The 13,899-nt window shown below is 46.5% G+C and overlaps 7 protein-coding genes across 7 annotated transcripts; 4 read left to right on the plus strand and 3 right to left on the minus strand.

Moving 5' to 3' along the window:
• Positions 1–1,214: 1,214 nt before the first annotated feature.
• Positions 1,215–4,440, minus strand: V2V93DRAFT_368039 (uncharacterized protein). The gene is made up of 3 exons (XM_066909705.1): positions 4,044–4,440; positions 2,151–3,967; positions 1,215–2,091 (listed from the first exon to the last, which is right to left on the minus strand). Exons 1-3 carry the CDS (start codon positions 4,159–4,161, stop codon positions 1,477–1,479), a joined length of 2,550 nt encoding a protein of 849 aa, XP_066766689.1. The 5' UTR covers positions 4,162–4,440; the 3' UTR covers positions 1,215–1,476.
• Positions 4,441–4,968: 528 nt separating this feature from the next.
• V2V93DRAFT_368042 (E3 ubiquitin ligase SCF complex, Skp subunit) lies at positions 4,969–6,257 on the plus strand. The gene is made up of 5 exons (XM_066909706.1): positions 4,969–5,150; positions 5,307–5,354; positions 5,415–5,452; positions 5,523–5,693; positions 5,761–6,257. Exons 1-5 carry the CDS (start codon positions 5,108–5,110, stop codon positions 5,935–5,937), a joined length of 477 nt encoding a protein of 158 aa, XP_066766690.1. The 5' UTR covers positions 4,969–5,107; the 3' UTR covers positions 5,938–6,257.
• Positions 6,258–6,752: 495 nt separating this feature from the next.
• V2V93DRAFT_358315 (uncharacterized protein) lies at positions 6,753–7,160 on the plus strand (the record flags this gene model as incomplete). Its single annotated transcript, XM_066908055.1, has 1 exon — positions 6,753–7,160. One exon carries the CDS (start codon positions 6,753–6,755, stop codon positions 7,158–7,160), a length of 408 nt encoding a protein of 135 aa, XP_066766691.1.
• Positions 6,785–9,102, minus strand: V2V93DRAFT_368049 (uncharacterized protein). Its single transcript, XM_066909707.1, has 2 exons — positions 7,913–9,102; positions 6,785–7,857 (listed from the first exon to the last, which is right to left on the minus strand). Exons 1-2 carry the CDS (start codon positions 8,634–8,636, stop codon positions 7,283–7,285), a joined length of 1,299 nt encoding a protein of 432 aa, XP_066766692.1. The 5' UTR covers positions 8,637–9,102; the 3' UTR covers positions 6,785–7,282.
• Positions 9,103–9,249: 147 nt separating this feature from the next.
• On the minus strand, positions 9,250–11,770 carry V2V93DRAFT_368050 (uncharacterized protein). The gene is made up of 2 exons (XM_066909708.1): positions 9,755–11,770; positions 9,250–9,697 (listed from the first exon to the last, which is right to left on the minus strand). Exons 1-2 carry the CDS (start codon positions 11,453–11,455, stop codon positions 9,329–9,331), a joined length of 2,070 nt encoding a protein of 689 aa, XP_066766693.1. The 5' UTR covers positions 11,456–11,770; the 3' UTR covers positions 9,250–9,328.
• V2V93DRAFT_368051 (uncharacterized protein) lies at positions 11,620–12,986 on the plus strand (the record flags this gene model as incomplete). Its single annotated transcript, XM_066909709.1, has 1 exon — positions 11,620–12,986. A coding segment is annotated over exon 1 (1,178 nt), but the record flags the coding sequence as incomplete, so codon positions are not given.
• A 39-nt stretch (positions 12,987–13,025) lies between these two features.
• On the plus strand, positions 13,026–13,624 carry V2V93DRAFT_368056 (DNA repair protein). Its single transcript, XM_066909710.1, has 3 exons — positions 13,026–13,162; positions 13,239–13,332; positions 13,405–13,624. Exons 1-3 carry the CDS (start codon positions 13,107–13,109, stop codon positions 13,471–13,473), a joined length of 219 nt encoding a protein of 72 aa, XP_066766695.1. The 5' UTR covers positions 13,026–13,106; the 3' UTR covers positions 13,474–13,624.
• Positions 13,625–13,899: the final 275 nt, after the last annotated feature.

The raw sequence follows: 13,899 nt of genomic DNA on the forward strand, positions 1-13,899 counted from the left end.
GTTGCAATCGCAGCTATAAAACTAGTGCGGACGATACTCATGCCTATGCATGGTCGTCGAGAACGCAGTGGCTGCATCATTTGCTAAACTTAGCCTGCAGGATAGTCAGCGGCGAGAACAGGGCTGGTTGGCTAAAGGTATGCGGTGTGTTCCGGTACCTGTTCGCAGATACGGCAGCTTGAAGTACAAGAGTCAGTAGGAGTAGAATAAGTATCATTTGTCCCGGCTCCTTCTTTTATTACAGTCTCTATAATACTTACTGCAGACGTCCTCTGCTGTCTTCAGCGAGCGGACGGCTGTGCAAACCACGTTACGGCTAGTGAATGGGGGTACACTTCAAGCCACAGTGTGTCGGTACCATTTCATAGTTTAAGATTAGAGTTCAAACTATATTTTTGATTAACAGGAACGCAATGCCTTTTCCCTGTTCTCGGCAAATGATGTGGTCTGCCGACTGCTATGAATGCCGACTGTTTCTAAAGAAGTCCTCCCAAAAAAGATAGATTACGTAGAATCCGATGCGCTGACTGTAGCTAGTCAGCTAGACTATACACTGTCCGCTGCACACGCAGACTGCAGCATTTCGATCTCGCGTTGATCAGCCGCGTCGTTCCGGAGCTGGTACCAGAGATTTTGCTTGTTTGGTCGGATGCGGCGGCTGAGTTAACAAATTAAATATGCATTGCAAAGCTGTGATTTATATAATTCTTTGGCTGCTTTCTTTGACTTGCCGCTGTTCTCATTCAGGTTTTATTCTGCTTTGGCTGGAAGCCTCTACATCCAGGCATCCTCTCTTTTGCTCGCCAAGGGTCGTCATCAATAGCAGTTACTACTATCATCAGCTCAACGATCATCAAAGTACAGCCACAATGCTAAAATCTTTCTTTTTCTCCAATTCTTTGATATGAATAAATTACTCAAATAATTTCCTAGTCTTTTTATTGTCCAAGAGAAAGGGAACTTCCGGCACGTCTTGCGGTATGTCACCAAGTTGCCTAGATATCGACTGCAGCACCACGAGCAGGAGCACAGAGGAACAATCAGGTTAGAGAACGGAGTGCTGATGTAAAGGTTATAGTCTTCTTCAACGCCAACGTTGATGGCAAGATCAAGATTATGTACGCTTTCACCTTGATCAAGGAAAGTCAAAATTTTCCTATTCTGTATTATTATCGTTGCAGCGAGTGAGGTTAGTCTGACTGAGAATTATTTTACTTGCTTATAATGTTCTCAGCTTTGAAAACATTGAAAACGAGAAAAATCTTTCATCAAGCATTACGTAGCACCTGGGAGCGTTAACATCATCACTACTGTCTTCCTCAGGTGAATTGGTTAATTAGGCGGCTGCCAATCTGCTTTAAAATAAAAGAAAAATCTCCAATTGCGCCCATTCAATTACAAAATACAGAAAAAGAATCACTCCTAAAATACACTAATATAGCACAAATACATTCTCACCCACCAAAATCACCAGACTCATCTCTTAGTGCTCTGATTTTTCAGCGCATTACTGCGCCGTCTTTTCAGTGATCGGCTAAGATTAGTGGTTATTCCTCGTCCCGAATCATCATTGTCACTCGATAATTTTGCCGCGTGCGTGCTGCTACTGCTGTACAATGAGTAATCAGGCCGATCACTGCGTTGTCTGTAGTCGGCAAAACTTGGGAATGCCTGTGATAGCGAGTATGGGTCTGAATGAAGAGGGAATGGAGAAGACGAAGGTGATGGAGGCGGTGGCGGTGGCTGAAAGATATTAGACGAGGTCGGGGCGGAAGGTGGAGGCGGATGAGGATGAGAAGACGGAGCAGTCTGCTGATATTGTTGCGATTCTTGTCGCGGGGAATAATATGGTGACGGAACCAGAAGTTGCTGTTGGAATGGCCGCTGAGAGTAGTGGCCATTTTGATCTGAAATCTGATACGGATGATGATGATGTTGCTCAGCAGGGGGAGGCGGTAGTGGTTGTGACTGCTGTGGAGGCATGTCCATGTATCCTTGCGGTTGCATTGGGACATATGAAGGAGGCGGTAGAGGTTGGTACCTCACAGGAGGAGCTGTTTCTTGCTTAATATGCCGAGGTGGATGTGGCGGCTATATAAAACCATTAGAATCGCGCCGCTTGACTTTATGCACAACAAAAAAAAACTTACTTCGTAATACTGATGGGGTGTCTGCAGAGCATAGTACGGCGATTCCGGCGGCGGAGGAGGAGGGGGAGGTGGTAGTGGTAGTGGTAGTGTTGTTGCTGGCTGATATTGACCCGGCGGAGCAGGATGATAATATTGCTGCTGCTGACTATATGGAAGTTGTTGATATTGTTGCTGAGATGAGCTAACTGCCGGAGGAGAAGCATATCTCTGCTGCTCCTCTGGATATTGATGGTAACCTCCGTTCATGTAATGCACATTATGTGGAGGCCCCGAAGCTTGCATCGAGGCAGAAGCTGAACCTGGTCCAGCAGGAGCAGAAGGTGGTGGCGGCGATGCAGGGGCAGCCATTGGATATTGCAGCATACTCGGATGAGGCGGACCATACTGCAAATGTGCCTGAGGTGGATATAGCTGTGTAGGAGCGGTAAGGTTTTGCGGTGTCATCTGCTCCATTTGTGAAGGAATAGGTGAAGTTGAATGCTGCGGCGTAACATACCCCGAAGTCAGACTAGGAGGTGCAGGCAAATGAGCTGGTACAGTATAGCCTGACTGGTAGCTTCGCTGCTGCGTTTGCTGCTGCTGCTGAGTTGACTGCTCCTGTCGATACTGTGCATACGAGGGTAGCGGTGGAGCGGATTGATATGGCGACTGAGCGCCGTACTGTTGATGAGGCTCAGGTTGCGTCGATGGAGCCGGGTACTGAGAGCGCATTATCGCTGGATATATCTGATGTATAGAATGTGATACTATTGAATCAGGTACTTGAGCCTGTGCAGGCTGTGGAGGGGAGAACTCTTGCCGCTGTAGAGGATAATGCAGAGGTTGCTGCACTTGCGGGGCCTGTTGATGTTGTGAATCTGACTGAGATACTGGGGATGGGTAAACCTGAAAAAAGCGCTCGTGAGCAGAAGATTCCTTGTTTACTGCGACTGGTGAGAAAGCAATAGCAGCACCCGGTTCCGCTCTTTCGCCCAATTCAACCTCAACCGCAGCGGCAAATAAATTATACATTGCTTCACCGGATGGATCCAACTGGCGTTTTCTGAGTGCGTGCGCGTTAAGTAACCCATCAACGATATGACCCAGTATAGAGTCACCATTGTCAATCCCAATAGACTCCCCAGAGTCTGATGATTCGTCAGATATAGGAGAGAGCTTTGACATTGGCTCTGGCGCCGGCGTCAAGTCACTTGCAGGTCGTCTGAGTAGTTCTAAATCATTCTCAACCTCCTCTGAGTCTAAGCTTAGAATCGAAATCTCCCAGGATGCAGTTCTAGCTCTTTTGCGTGGATACGTGTCGTCATATGCTGTGCTTTTTCCAATCTCGAACTGGCGTCCTTCACTATCCACAAACCATTTCCCAACCACAATATCGACATCCTGACTAGATTTACTAGCAGCAGTCTCGCTCAGTAACCGTTCGTGTTCTAGTGCTTCAATCCTTGCTGCAGTTTTGGTAATCAGGTCTTGCTGTAGCTCACTCCGCTGCCATAGAAACCGTCGATGAAGAGCCTCTCGCTGCCCCACTGTCTCTCGTTTAATACGGTGACAGTCAAGTGCTCGTCGCCTTTCTGCTATAGTCAACTTGCGAGTAAGTGATTGACGCAAAGGAATAAGAAAGGTGTCAAGCAAAGAAGTATCAAAGTCGTCTCCTTTTTTGCTGCTACCTTGAGCACCTATAAGCGTGTCATATTGTTTGGTGACTCGGTTCGTAATCTGTTCTATAATGCGCTCCGCATAGGCAGAGTACAGCTGAGAAAGCTGCGCCTGACGTCGCTCAATAGCACCATGCTGATCTGAATGAACGAAATTCTCACCTAGATAGAGAGAGGAAGTCAGTAAGAGACAAAGGTCGCTGTCGGAGCTGCGTAGACGAGAAAGTGGGACACTAACGAGTTTTGTCGGCAATACTTTGGCGAGTTGAGGACGACGGAGGAGCCTCAGACAATGGCAGAGCGATTGGCGGATTACTTGCACGAAAAGGTTTCCGCTTACTTCGTGGGCCGACCATATCTCTTTTGGTCGACGAGGTTGCTGGCTTTGGAGAAAAGCGGAAGCGGATGATTTAGGTGGTTGTGGCTCTGCGTGAAGTGAGCTCTCGAAGGTTTATGGCGTACCCGTGCCTCGTACCGAGACAAGAGTGGATCGGTAGCGCCTATGCAGTCTCACGTTCTTCTTCGTAGGCATTTCCAACTTTGAGCAAGCGGTATTTTTATGATAAATGCGCCATATCTCATCGTATGACAATGCAGAGAAAACACAGTAGAGCCAACAACTGATGTTTCAATGTTGAGCTCGCCGTATGTGCCGCTACTGATAGTGCTCCGTTAAAGTTAGCGCTAAGACCCGCCCTAAGCATAGCATTCTGGTCCTCTCCGGCTCCTACGTCGTACTTTTGCATCTCTAGAAATTGAACTTGTGAGCGGTTTATACTGTAATACGTATGAGATATATGCTGCAATTGTCTGAGGAATTTTCTCTCTGCAAATTTCCGATCCAGACGACCAACAGAGTAGGTACCATTGCTGAAATTTAAAGTTTATAAATGTTTCGCGAGGGCATCGGACACCGATAGAAACCGCCGAGGTAATTGCGAGCGAAAGCCAACCATTGATCAGTTGAATAGGATGATTTTGGGGTATAAGTGCAATTAAGCTATGTGACTAAATTTCATATACTGATTGGTTAAGCGTTGAGTGAGAGGTACGGCGTGCCAGATCCCGCTTGAGCTGAGCGGGCTAATTTGGCGACACGTATATCCGCCTTGGATATCACAGTAATATTGTGATTCTGAACGCGTGTTTTGCTATTGGTAGACTCCTTCCTTTAACAAGTGGACTCGGCTCTGGAATATTAACTGCCTAAACGTGTACAGGAAGATCGTGCTTTTAATCCACGCCATCTTTAAATTTCTTTCTGAAGAGAGAGCTGCTCCAACACTAGCGCTAGTTTAGATAATGGTCAAGCTTATCTCGTCTGATGGCGAGACTTTTTCAGTCGGTATGCTTCTCCGTCTTTTGTGCTTATATATTTGCACGTGCTGTATTGCGCTTGATCTGCGACTGTCGACCGTGCAATTACACATCGTATGCGCATAGCAAGCCGCTATATTGCTATAATATTCTTTTGATTGCATGTCTAACTTTGCTCTCATAGAAAAGGATGTGGCTGAGCGGTCAATTTTGATCAAAAACATGATCGAGGGTATCTATCTTATCGTTCGTTAGCAACCAATATCACTTGCCTCTTACACATTTCACACAGATGTCGGGGACTCCTCAACTGAAATCCCCATCCCAAACGTAGGTTTCCTTTAATTTTTCTGAGTTGTCTATCTAATGCATTACATTTCAATTCTAACGAGGTATCCAGGTTACCGCCAACGTTTTGAAGAAGGTCTTGGAATGGTGCGAGCACCACAAATCGGACCCTGCTCCCGTCAGCGAAGATGACAATGACTCTCGCAAGAAATCAACTGATATTGACGAATGGGATCAGAAATTCATGCAAGTTGATCAGGAAATGCTTTTTGAAATCATCCTTGTAAGTTCGCTGTTATTCATCTATCATTTCTGCATCTTCTAACCCGCATTCTTGTAATCTCACTCAGGCGGCAAATTACCTCGACATCAAAGCTCTCCTTGAAGTCGGCTGCAAGACTGTTGCAAACATGATTAAAGGAAAATCTCCCGAGGAAATCCGCCGCCAGTTCAATATCCAGATGGATTTCACACCTGAAGAAGAGGCTCAGATTCGTAGAGAAAATGAATGGGCCGAGGATAGGTAAGCATGCATTCGCATTGCTTAATGCTCTCGGAATTCGTGTATTGTCGTGTGCGAGGATTGGTGGAAGATGATCGTGATGTTATCTACCAAGTAGGAGAGCTATGAAAGAGATCATTTTATTATCGAGTGCCGTTTCATTCTGTCTCTCCTACTGTGTTTGTTACTATGTTGGTATTTTTTTGTTTCTCCAGTACGGTTGTATTTTAATTAATGAAAAGAATAGATGACCTGAGAAGGCTCATTGCGTGTTCTTACTCATCATTGTGCACTGCGCTTCTAATTACAAGCAAGTTCATTAAATAAAGAGCTATAAAAACAAAATATAAATCATAACACATAATAGCATAAGATAACATGAATTTCAGTCGCAAGGTACGATAGTTGGTGTCGGACACACGTATACCGTACTCGTAACATGAACTGTTCCCAAATTGTCACTACAACTACTACATGTAACAAAAGTCGTAATTGATGAAACTGCTGACGTATGTTTAATTTTTGAAGTTGCTGACGATAAAGAATAATCGGAAGGTATCTTAAACTTATGGATAGTAGTTCCGATACACGGAGTTACAGTATAAACAGATGCGAACGTTGCTATACTCGTGCTATAAGACCACTGCACAGTGTCAGTCAATGTAGAAAACAACTGTCTAGATTATAATAGTGATGATGACGCAGAGAGATTATGCGAGGGGAGTGCAACTCATCGCCTTGTGGTGAGGCGCCATTTACAACGACCACCACCACCACCATGGATGAGTGGAAGTCTGAGGAAAGAAAAGAAGTGTAAGTGAGAAGGGAAAGGGATGAATGATGGGAGAAACAAATCAGGAAGAAGGAGTTACCTGTATAGTCGAAGTCCTAGATGCCAATCTAGTTGATGTAGCCCTAGCTGAAGTGATCGGAATAGAGGAAGAAGAGACACGTATCGAGGAGGAAGAAGAGACGCGGATCGACGAGGAGGAGGAGGAGGATGAGAGTGATACCGATGTCGATCCAGAAGATAGGGACGTGAAGCTGGCAGACGAGGATATAAGGGTCGAAGACGAGGTTTCAAAAGAAGTGGCTGCCGAAGCAGAAAAGGAAGTGGAAGACGAAGGAGGTGAAGAAAAGGAAGTGGAAGACGAAGCAGAAAAAGAAGTGGAAGACGAAGGAGGTGAAGAAAATGAAGTAGAAGACGAAGGAGGTGACGACACAACGGATGTAGACAACGTAGATTGAATCGACGAAGACGAGATCACTCCATCGCTAAATGAACGATACCAATTCTCTTCAGGATCGCCGAGACACTCTCCCACGGTAACGACTGCAAAAATATGCGTCAGCAATATAAATCAGCAAAATTATATATAATGATACTCACACTCATAACCCAATCCATGAATATAGTCGATCATAAAACTAGTAAAATTGTACACTGTTTGCCAATGAATGTCATGAGCGATGGCAAGCATATCTGTGTCTGATACTTCGAGGCCCGTCATTGTATCTGTAACAATATCCTTACTTTGCTGAATCAGGTTGGCGGTCGTATGAAGATAGTCTTCAGTATCAAGATCAAACAAGACACCATGATAACCCAGTTCCGTCAGGACTTCCAAGCACGCGTCTGAGCAAGCAGAGTAAGGCGGTCTGAAATAGGTTGGAAACTTGCCAATAATACTGTTAATTGCAATCTCGTTTTTGTAAAGCTCATCTCTCATCTGATATGGCTCAAAAGTGTCAAAATTAGGATGCGACCAAGAATGCGAAGCAATCTGATGGCCACCAGCGTAGGCTTTGGCAATTACATCTGCCCAGTAAAGGTCGATCTCGCCCTTGCCAAGGTTGTTTCCGGTGATGAAAAATGTCACTTTAACAGAATTATTTGCCAAAAGATCCAAAAGGTCGCTGGTGTAAGAGTAAGGACCGTCGTCAACTATTAGCTACATTAGTATGATATTTCTAGTAGGGCAATTCAAAGCTTAACATACAGGTTAGCGCGATATGCCCACCATCATGACAATCGTCAATCAGCTGTCCATACGGAACATCACCAAAAAGGGTACGAACTACACTCGAAGTATTCTGGCCCGCGGGGATAGTGTCGGCGTCGCAAGTGCCATATCCCAACAAACAATCTGGCGAGGTGCAATAATTAGCAGTCGTACCGCAGTATCCTGACGGCGAGCAGCATTCACCAGACGGGCAAACGTAATCATTGTAATCGGGTCCGCAAGTGCCGTCTGGGCTCGTACCACCGGTGGGACTAGATCCGATAGCAGAACTGGTGCCTGTAGAGTTGGTACCGCAAGTACCATAATCGGACTGGCATCCTGTTCCACAGTAGTCTGAACTCGAACCACACCAGCCACTCTGAGAGCAGCACATTCCAGTTTCACAGATGTAGCCATTGGTGCCACCACAGCTGTTATCTGGGGAAACAGTACCCGCGAAGCCGCCGGAACCAGCACAGACGCCAAATTCTGTTTGACAACCATCACCGCAGTAGGCGACGGTAGTTCCGCACCAACCGCTCACAGAGCAGCAGCCACTATCTGGGCACGTGTAGTTATTGTCTCCACCACAGGAGGTGTCCGGGCTGTAGACGATATCGCGCGGGAGGAGAGAGTCGATGAACGAGCGTCTGTGCGACGTGTGCGCTGAGACGGACGCGGCAGCTGCGACAGCTGCAACAGCAAAGAAAATTGGACGCATAGCAAGTAGTCAGAGTGAATCAAAGCAAGTTTGATAACAGAGGACAGAAGACAGAAACATTGCAGGCATTACTAGTTTTTATATATGGATCCCCTAAAAAGGATCATCTGAATTGCAGCTTCGAGGCTGCGCTAACCCTCGTTCATGCCAGCGGCCCAATATGGAAATTCTCTGCATGATTTCGTAAAATTCAGACTAAAATAAAACAATCTAAAATAGCCGGGATTAGCGCTTTAACGGCCTCAATTTGGAGGTGCATTTACACAAGCTGTCCGAGAAGAGGCTGTCCGAAAATCTGTTAGCTGTCTCCTGAACACTAGTACCCAGCAAAAAAATGTCGAGATCTCTTTTGGCATTCTTTTCATGTACTTGATGATCCTGACAAGTAAAATAAGATGATTGAAACCGATTTTTAATTTAGGCAGCCGTCAAAACAACCTGTCAATGTATCTGGCGCTGTTCGCCTATGGAAGCCTTAGTACTCGCGGTCCTAAAGACAGGGAAACTTTAAATCCATACTGGGAGGCTCACACCGAGAGTTTTTACCAACTTGCCGATGACTACCTTGATCGAGGAGCATTCATGCGAACGCTCGCATCGTTCTAAAATGAGCGGATACATTGCATAGGTGGAAATAATACACAAATTAATTAAAAAAATATATAAAGACATAATTCAAATGCTGTTGTCCTCTACTCGTAATCGTATTGGGCTGTTTCCCACAGCCATGCGCTCCTCCATTTGCGAACAGGCCGAGATTCCTCAAGCGTCACTGCCCGCCAATAAGCCTCTCTTACTCTATCAACATTTCCAATACTCTCATAACCTTGTCCGAGTAGCAGCCACACCTCTGGCGAATCCCATCCACTCAGATTGGATGCCGTCTCGAGTAAGACCAGAGCACGGTCGCGTGCCATAGGCTGCTCAAAATCCGGTAGTGAGAGCAATACACTTGAAAGACCAACAATGGCAGGAATGTAATCGATAGAAACTGTGAGAGCCGCCTCAAAGGCTTCTAAAGCCTCGTGCGATTGTTGTTGTGCATGCATTAAAAATCCACGCTGTTTATAAGTTAGCATTACGCTTGCTACTGCATAAATAACAAATCAAATACGAACCTCTGCAAACGTATCTTCCTTGGCACCACCGAGTTGTGTAGCCTCGGTTATTGCCGTAGCACTTTCAGACCAGCGACCGCAGCGGCGGAAAAGACCTGCAACAAGAAGCCAAATATCACGCAGACACTGCATACTAATTGTTTTTAGTTCTGCATCATCAACACTCAAACTATTCCGTAAAACTCGGTTAGCTCCGCCCTTGTTTTTTTCAATGATCGCAGCCGCTGTAATCGGAACGCGTGCTATCGATCTCGCCGATTTACGAGAAGAAAGAGAGACATCAGACAGTCGTCGCCTAAGCGACCGAGGGATCATCAAACTACGTTTAGACATTAGACTGCGTGGTCTTGGAGGTGTCCTGCGAATTTCGGACAGCATCTCTGCTGGTAACGATGTAGCAGTCGACAGGAGTTCTTGAGGCAGTTTTTCGAGCTTATCTGAGCTCACTGGCAAAGGCGCATCATCTTCTGAATCTTCTTCAAAGTCGCTTTCAGATGAGTTGCCGTTCATATAGGCACTATTTCTGGAAGTAACCTGAATTGTGGGAGGTGCAGCTGTAGGCACGATAGAGTTCCGCTTCTTCTCCGGTGTCCGTGGGACGGAAATAGCTGATGTTGACGCTTCGTGTATCTGCGACTCAACAGTATCCTCGTCCCATGTAAAGAGATCATTGTAGCTCGCAAATAAGCTGTCTGAGACTTGTTCCAGAGCAGCTTGCACACCGTCAATTGCTTCGGTGAGAGCAATATCAGTCATGCGCAATTGCAACGCAAGACGTTTTTCAGGGAGAGACATGCGCCGTCTCAAAGACTCCTCATCCTTCGCATCGCGTACAGCAAGTTGGCACACCTCTTTGGCTTCCGCAAGTGTATCAGGACGTGCTGAGAGAGCTAGAGCAAGTATATGCGCGGCTCCAAGATGTTCAGCATCTAGGGTAAGAGCAATTCGTGCAATTTCCTGAGCACCATCAAGATCTCTAAATAGTTCAGCACGTAGCAATGCATGCTCGTAGTGTGTATCTGCACAAGACGAGTAATATGAGCGTGCGCTTTCGAACGCAGCGTTGGCGATTGCAGCTTTTTCGTTTCGGTCTTTGGCGTTGAGTGCGTGACGGGCTGCTAAAGCGTAAGCAGACCCATAAGCAGTCCATCCCGCTGATATTGATTCCACAATATCGGGATCGTCCTCCTTTTCCTTAGATGCTGAACTGGCGCTAAACTGGGCAACAGCAATCCCTATCCATTCTTTCAGTGCATCTGCTTGACGATGTGCCTTGTCTGAATCACGAACGTGACGCACTAGCATAAAAACACCTTCGGTTGCGGTGCGTAGCGTCGCAATTACGTCGTCGACATCAACAAACGAAGAGCCTTTCATCGACATTATTCTGCCTTTATCAGCTAATTCGAGGTACGTTTTCAGTGCGCGCTCCGCGTCTGTGTAGTTCCCCAGTGCAGCCAATACGATCATTAAACATCGTAAAATGGGTTGGCAGTGATAAGTTTTTGTAGCAGCTTTGTATAAAAAATCCGCGAGGGCTCGCGCGGTCACGCTGTCATTTTGACCGCGTTTAAGCCAGGACTGCACTGTGCGTTCAGCATACGCAACCAGATTCGCGTCATTGGGTTCACCGGAGCGAGGGAAATTGGCTTGCCTCAGCAAGTTCGCCGACGTTACTGGATCGAACGACTGCAAAGCCATTAAGCAGGAACCAGGCAGGATGGGCTGTAGCAGTACAGGAAGAAGTAGCAGACCTTGTCAGAACGTTCAGATTATTCAGAAGCTGATTTTTGTGGCGGTGCGTGGCGGTGCACAAGCCCAGCCATTTATTTACGCGTATGTGCGTCCCTCCTCTCTCGACGTGTCTTCGTTTCCCCTCTCTCGACGTGTTTTCGTTTTTGTTCTCTCTCCTATTTCTACGTACGTACTTAACATCGATTGAGAAAACCAAAATGGATAATATGGATCGTACCGATGGTCAGCCAGCTGCAGCTCCTATTTCTCCTTCAATCTCACCGGCCTCCCCCGAATCTGATCTTGCGCATGCGAACACCGGACCAGATACTGTCTCTCAACTCCTTCAAAATATAACCGAGGGCGAAGCCGCTGAGATTTTTGAAGCTGCCTTTACGCAGAAGCCTGAGGAGCCTACTCCTGCTGCAACTCCTTCTGGAGAAGATGATCGGGAGGAAGTGAGTGTTACAGAGAACTTGCAAGCTGCTGATGAGATCTCTGTTCCTGCCGAAAAAAAGGATTTTACTGTTGCTGTTGACGCTGCTGAAGTCATAACAGACCACTTTGAATCTGTGGCTTCTGTTGCTTTGCGATTGACCGCCGCTGCCGCTGATGAAAAGTCGATGAGTGCTGAGCGTGATACCCCTAAGACTGACGCTATACTCGACACCGCAGCTGGCGAAGACGCGAAGGACGCGAGCGATTTGGAAGATGAAGAGAACAAAGAAACCGGCGATAAGGAATCCGATATGGGATCGGATGAGGCTGAATTGCCTGCGACCTTAGAAATCGAGGCCTCACAGTCACCTGAACCGTTAGGATCCGAATCTATTGCTCTAGCTACTCAATGCGGCGATGTGGAGGAGCCCTTAGCTGCTAGAAACGATGAGGCTAATGAGCCGATTGATGTTTTTGTGGATTCGATCGAAGTGCCTGCTACTGAGGAGTCTGTCAAAGATTCGATTGACGAAGCTGAGCAAGAGGGCGCTGATACCAATTCGGAGGAAATTGTGCTTGACGCAAATACTACTGCTACTGCTGCTACTGTAGCTGCTGCAGAGAACGCTGTTGAGGCCGAGATACCTACAGATGTGGATGATGCAGATGCTCATGGACCGGTCGCTTACGAAGTCATTGCTGGCTCCAATGTGTCTCAAGAGGACTGTGATGTCACTCCACAATCGGGTTCTCCGTCTACCGAAAAGCAAGATATTTCACTTGAGGATATGGTATTTGATGGTGAAACTACTCTACAAAGTGACATTGATGCCGATGTAGCGGCTGCGAGCCGCCTGCCAAAAGTTTTTGATCCATTTAATTCGCTGCCAACGATTGGGTCTGGAGTTGCACGTGCGCTTAATGACGACGGAGAGGTACCGGCAAAAAAGAAAGTTAAGATCGAAGAGTCGGTCGAGCGCGATAGTGACGTGAAGCCAATCGATCCTGTTACTGCCCTTGAGGCCAAGGTGGGTGCGTGAACGATCGTTAGTTTGTGGAGAAAATGTGAGAGGGGGAGGGGGGGGGGGGGCGGGGAGACCGTGGTTAATATGTGGACTGGCTGAATGGCTAATTAAATGTAATTTAGGAGGACGCGATACGTGCACGGATCGCGAAGAAGATGGAACTCAAGGAGAAACTGGAGTCAGAATGCGAGGAGGCAAGCAAGCAATTGAAGTATTTCTGAAATGACTGGAGAACAAATTATGAATTCTGGCAGATTAGACTAACTGTTGGGCTGCTCCCATTTTAGGAACCCAAACGCGGGGCAGACTGTCAAGCGACACATTGATTTGTTGAAGGGTTATAACGCTATTCGAGATATCGGGCTCGGTCTGTTGGGGATGGCAAGAAACTTTGTGTGCTACGAAAAATCAACAACTGAACTGTCATGAAAGCTAACATAGGGTTTAAGATAGATAGCCGATACAAAAGGACTTCGCGTGGCTGAAGTCATGAAGGAGTATGGCGTTGATTTAAAAGACTGAGGAGCAGTTGTTGAAGACGATGAGATTGCTGTGGGGGGAATTGCTGTATGTTGCGGATCTAGGTTATCCGGACTTGCTATGCTGCTTAGCTGTGTTTTAATTAATTTTGTGCCGCTTTGATAGAAGAATGAATAATATTTGCTAAATAGAATTACTCAGAGCAAAGAAGTAAAATCATTAAGGTTCTGAGTATGAATGCAGGTTGCGGTCGTGAGAGATGATTTCTAAATGCGTACCTTATCTATTCGTCTTGTCTACAGGCAACGGAGGGGGTGGGGAATAGGGCCCGGCTCCATTATGGGTACAATGGTACAATACCCGCGATGGGATATGTCAGCACGGATAAATGTTGATGAGTCTTGATGCAACAGCTCAACGAAGTCAGGCCGACGGCGGAGCGCAGAAGAGTACTGGTTGAGTCAGTGT

This window comes from Kockiozyma suomiensis (assembly GCF_038497685.1).
Source record: "Kockiozyma suomiensis strain NRRL Y-17356 unplaced genomic scaffold V2V93scaffold_5, whole genome shotgun sequence".
NCBI lineage: Eukaryota > Fungi > Ascomycota > Lipomycetes > Lipomycetales > Lipomycetaceae > Kockiozyma > Kockiozyma suomiensis.

Coding starts and splice junctions, on each gene's coding strand:
- V2V93DRAFT_368039 (XM_066909705.1), bottom strand. CDS start 4,161: ATGGTCGGCCCACGAAGTAAGCGGAAACCTTTTCGTGCAAGTAATCCG. Junction 3,968..4,043: donor AAGTATTGCCGACAAAACTC/GTTAGTGTCCCA, acceptor CTCTCTATCTAG/GTGAGAATTTCGTTCATTCA. Junction 2,092..2,150: donor CACCCCATCAGTATTACGAA/GTAAGTTTTTTT, acceptor GGTTTTATATAG/CCGCCACATCCACCTCGGCA.
- V2V93DRAFT_368042 (XM_066909706.1), top strand. CDS start 5,108: ATGGTCAAGCTTATCTCGTCTGATGGCGAGACTTTTTCAGTCG. Junction 5,355..5,414: donor GATCAAAAACATGATCGAGG/GTATCTATCTTA, acceptor CATTTCACACAG/ATGTCGGGGACTCCTCAACT. Junction 5,453..5,522: donor CTGAAATCCCCATCCCAAAC/GTAGGTTTCCTT, acceptor CGAGGTATCCAG/GTTACCGCCAACGTTTTGAA.
- V2V93DRAFT_368049 (XM_066909707.1), bottom strand. CDS start 8,636: ATGCGTCCAATTTTCTTTGCTGTTGCAGCTGTCGCAGCTGCCGCGTCC. Junction 7,858..7,912: donor TGGGCATATCGCGCTAACCT/GTATGTTAAGCT, acceptor TGTAGCTAATAG/TTGACGACGGTCCTTACTCT.
- V2V93DRAFT_368050 (XM_066909708.1), bottom strand. CDS start 11,455: ATGGCTTTGCAGTCGTTCGATCCAGTAACGTCGGCGAACTTGCTGAGG. Junction 9,698..9,754: donor AGGAAGATACGTTTGCAGAG/GTTCGTATTTGA, acceptor ACTTATAAACAG/CGTGGATTTTTAATGCATGC.
- V2V93DRAFT_368056 (XM_066909710.1), top strand. CDS start 13,107: ATGGAACTCAAGGAGAAACTGGAGTCAGAATGCGAGGAGGCAAGCAAG. Junction 13,163..13,238: donor GAGGCAAGCAAGCAATTGAA/GTATTTCTGAAA, acceptor CTCCCATTTTAG/GAACCCAAACGCGGGGCAGA. Junction 13,333..13,404: donor GGCTCGGTCTGTTGGGGATG/GCAAGAAACTTT, acceptor GGTTTAAGATAG/ATAGCCGATACAAAAGGACT.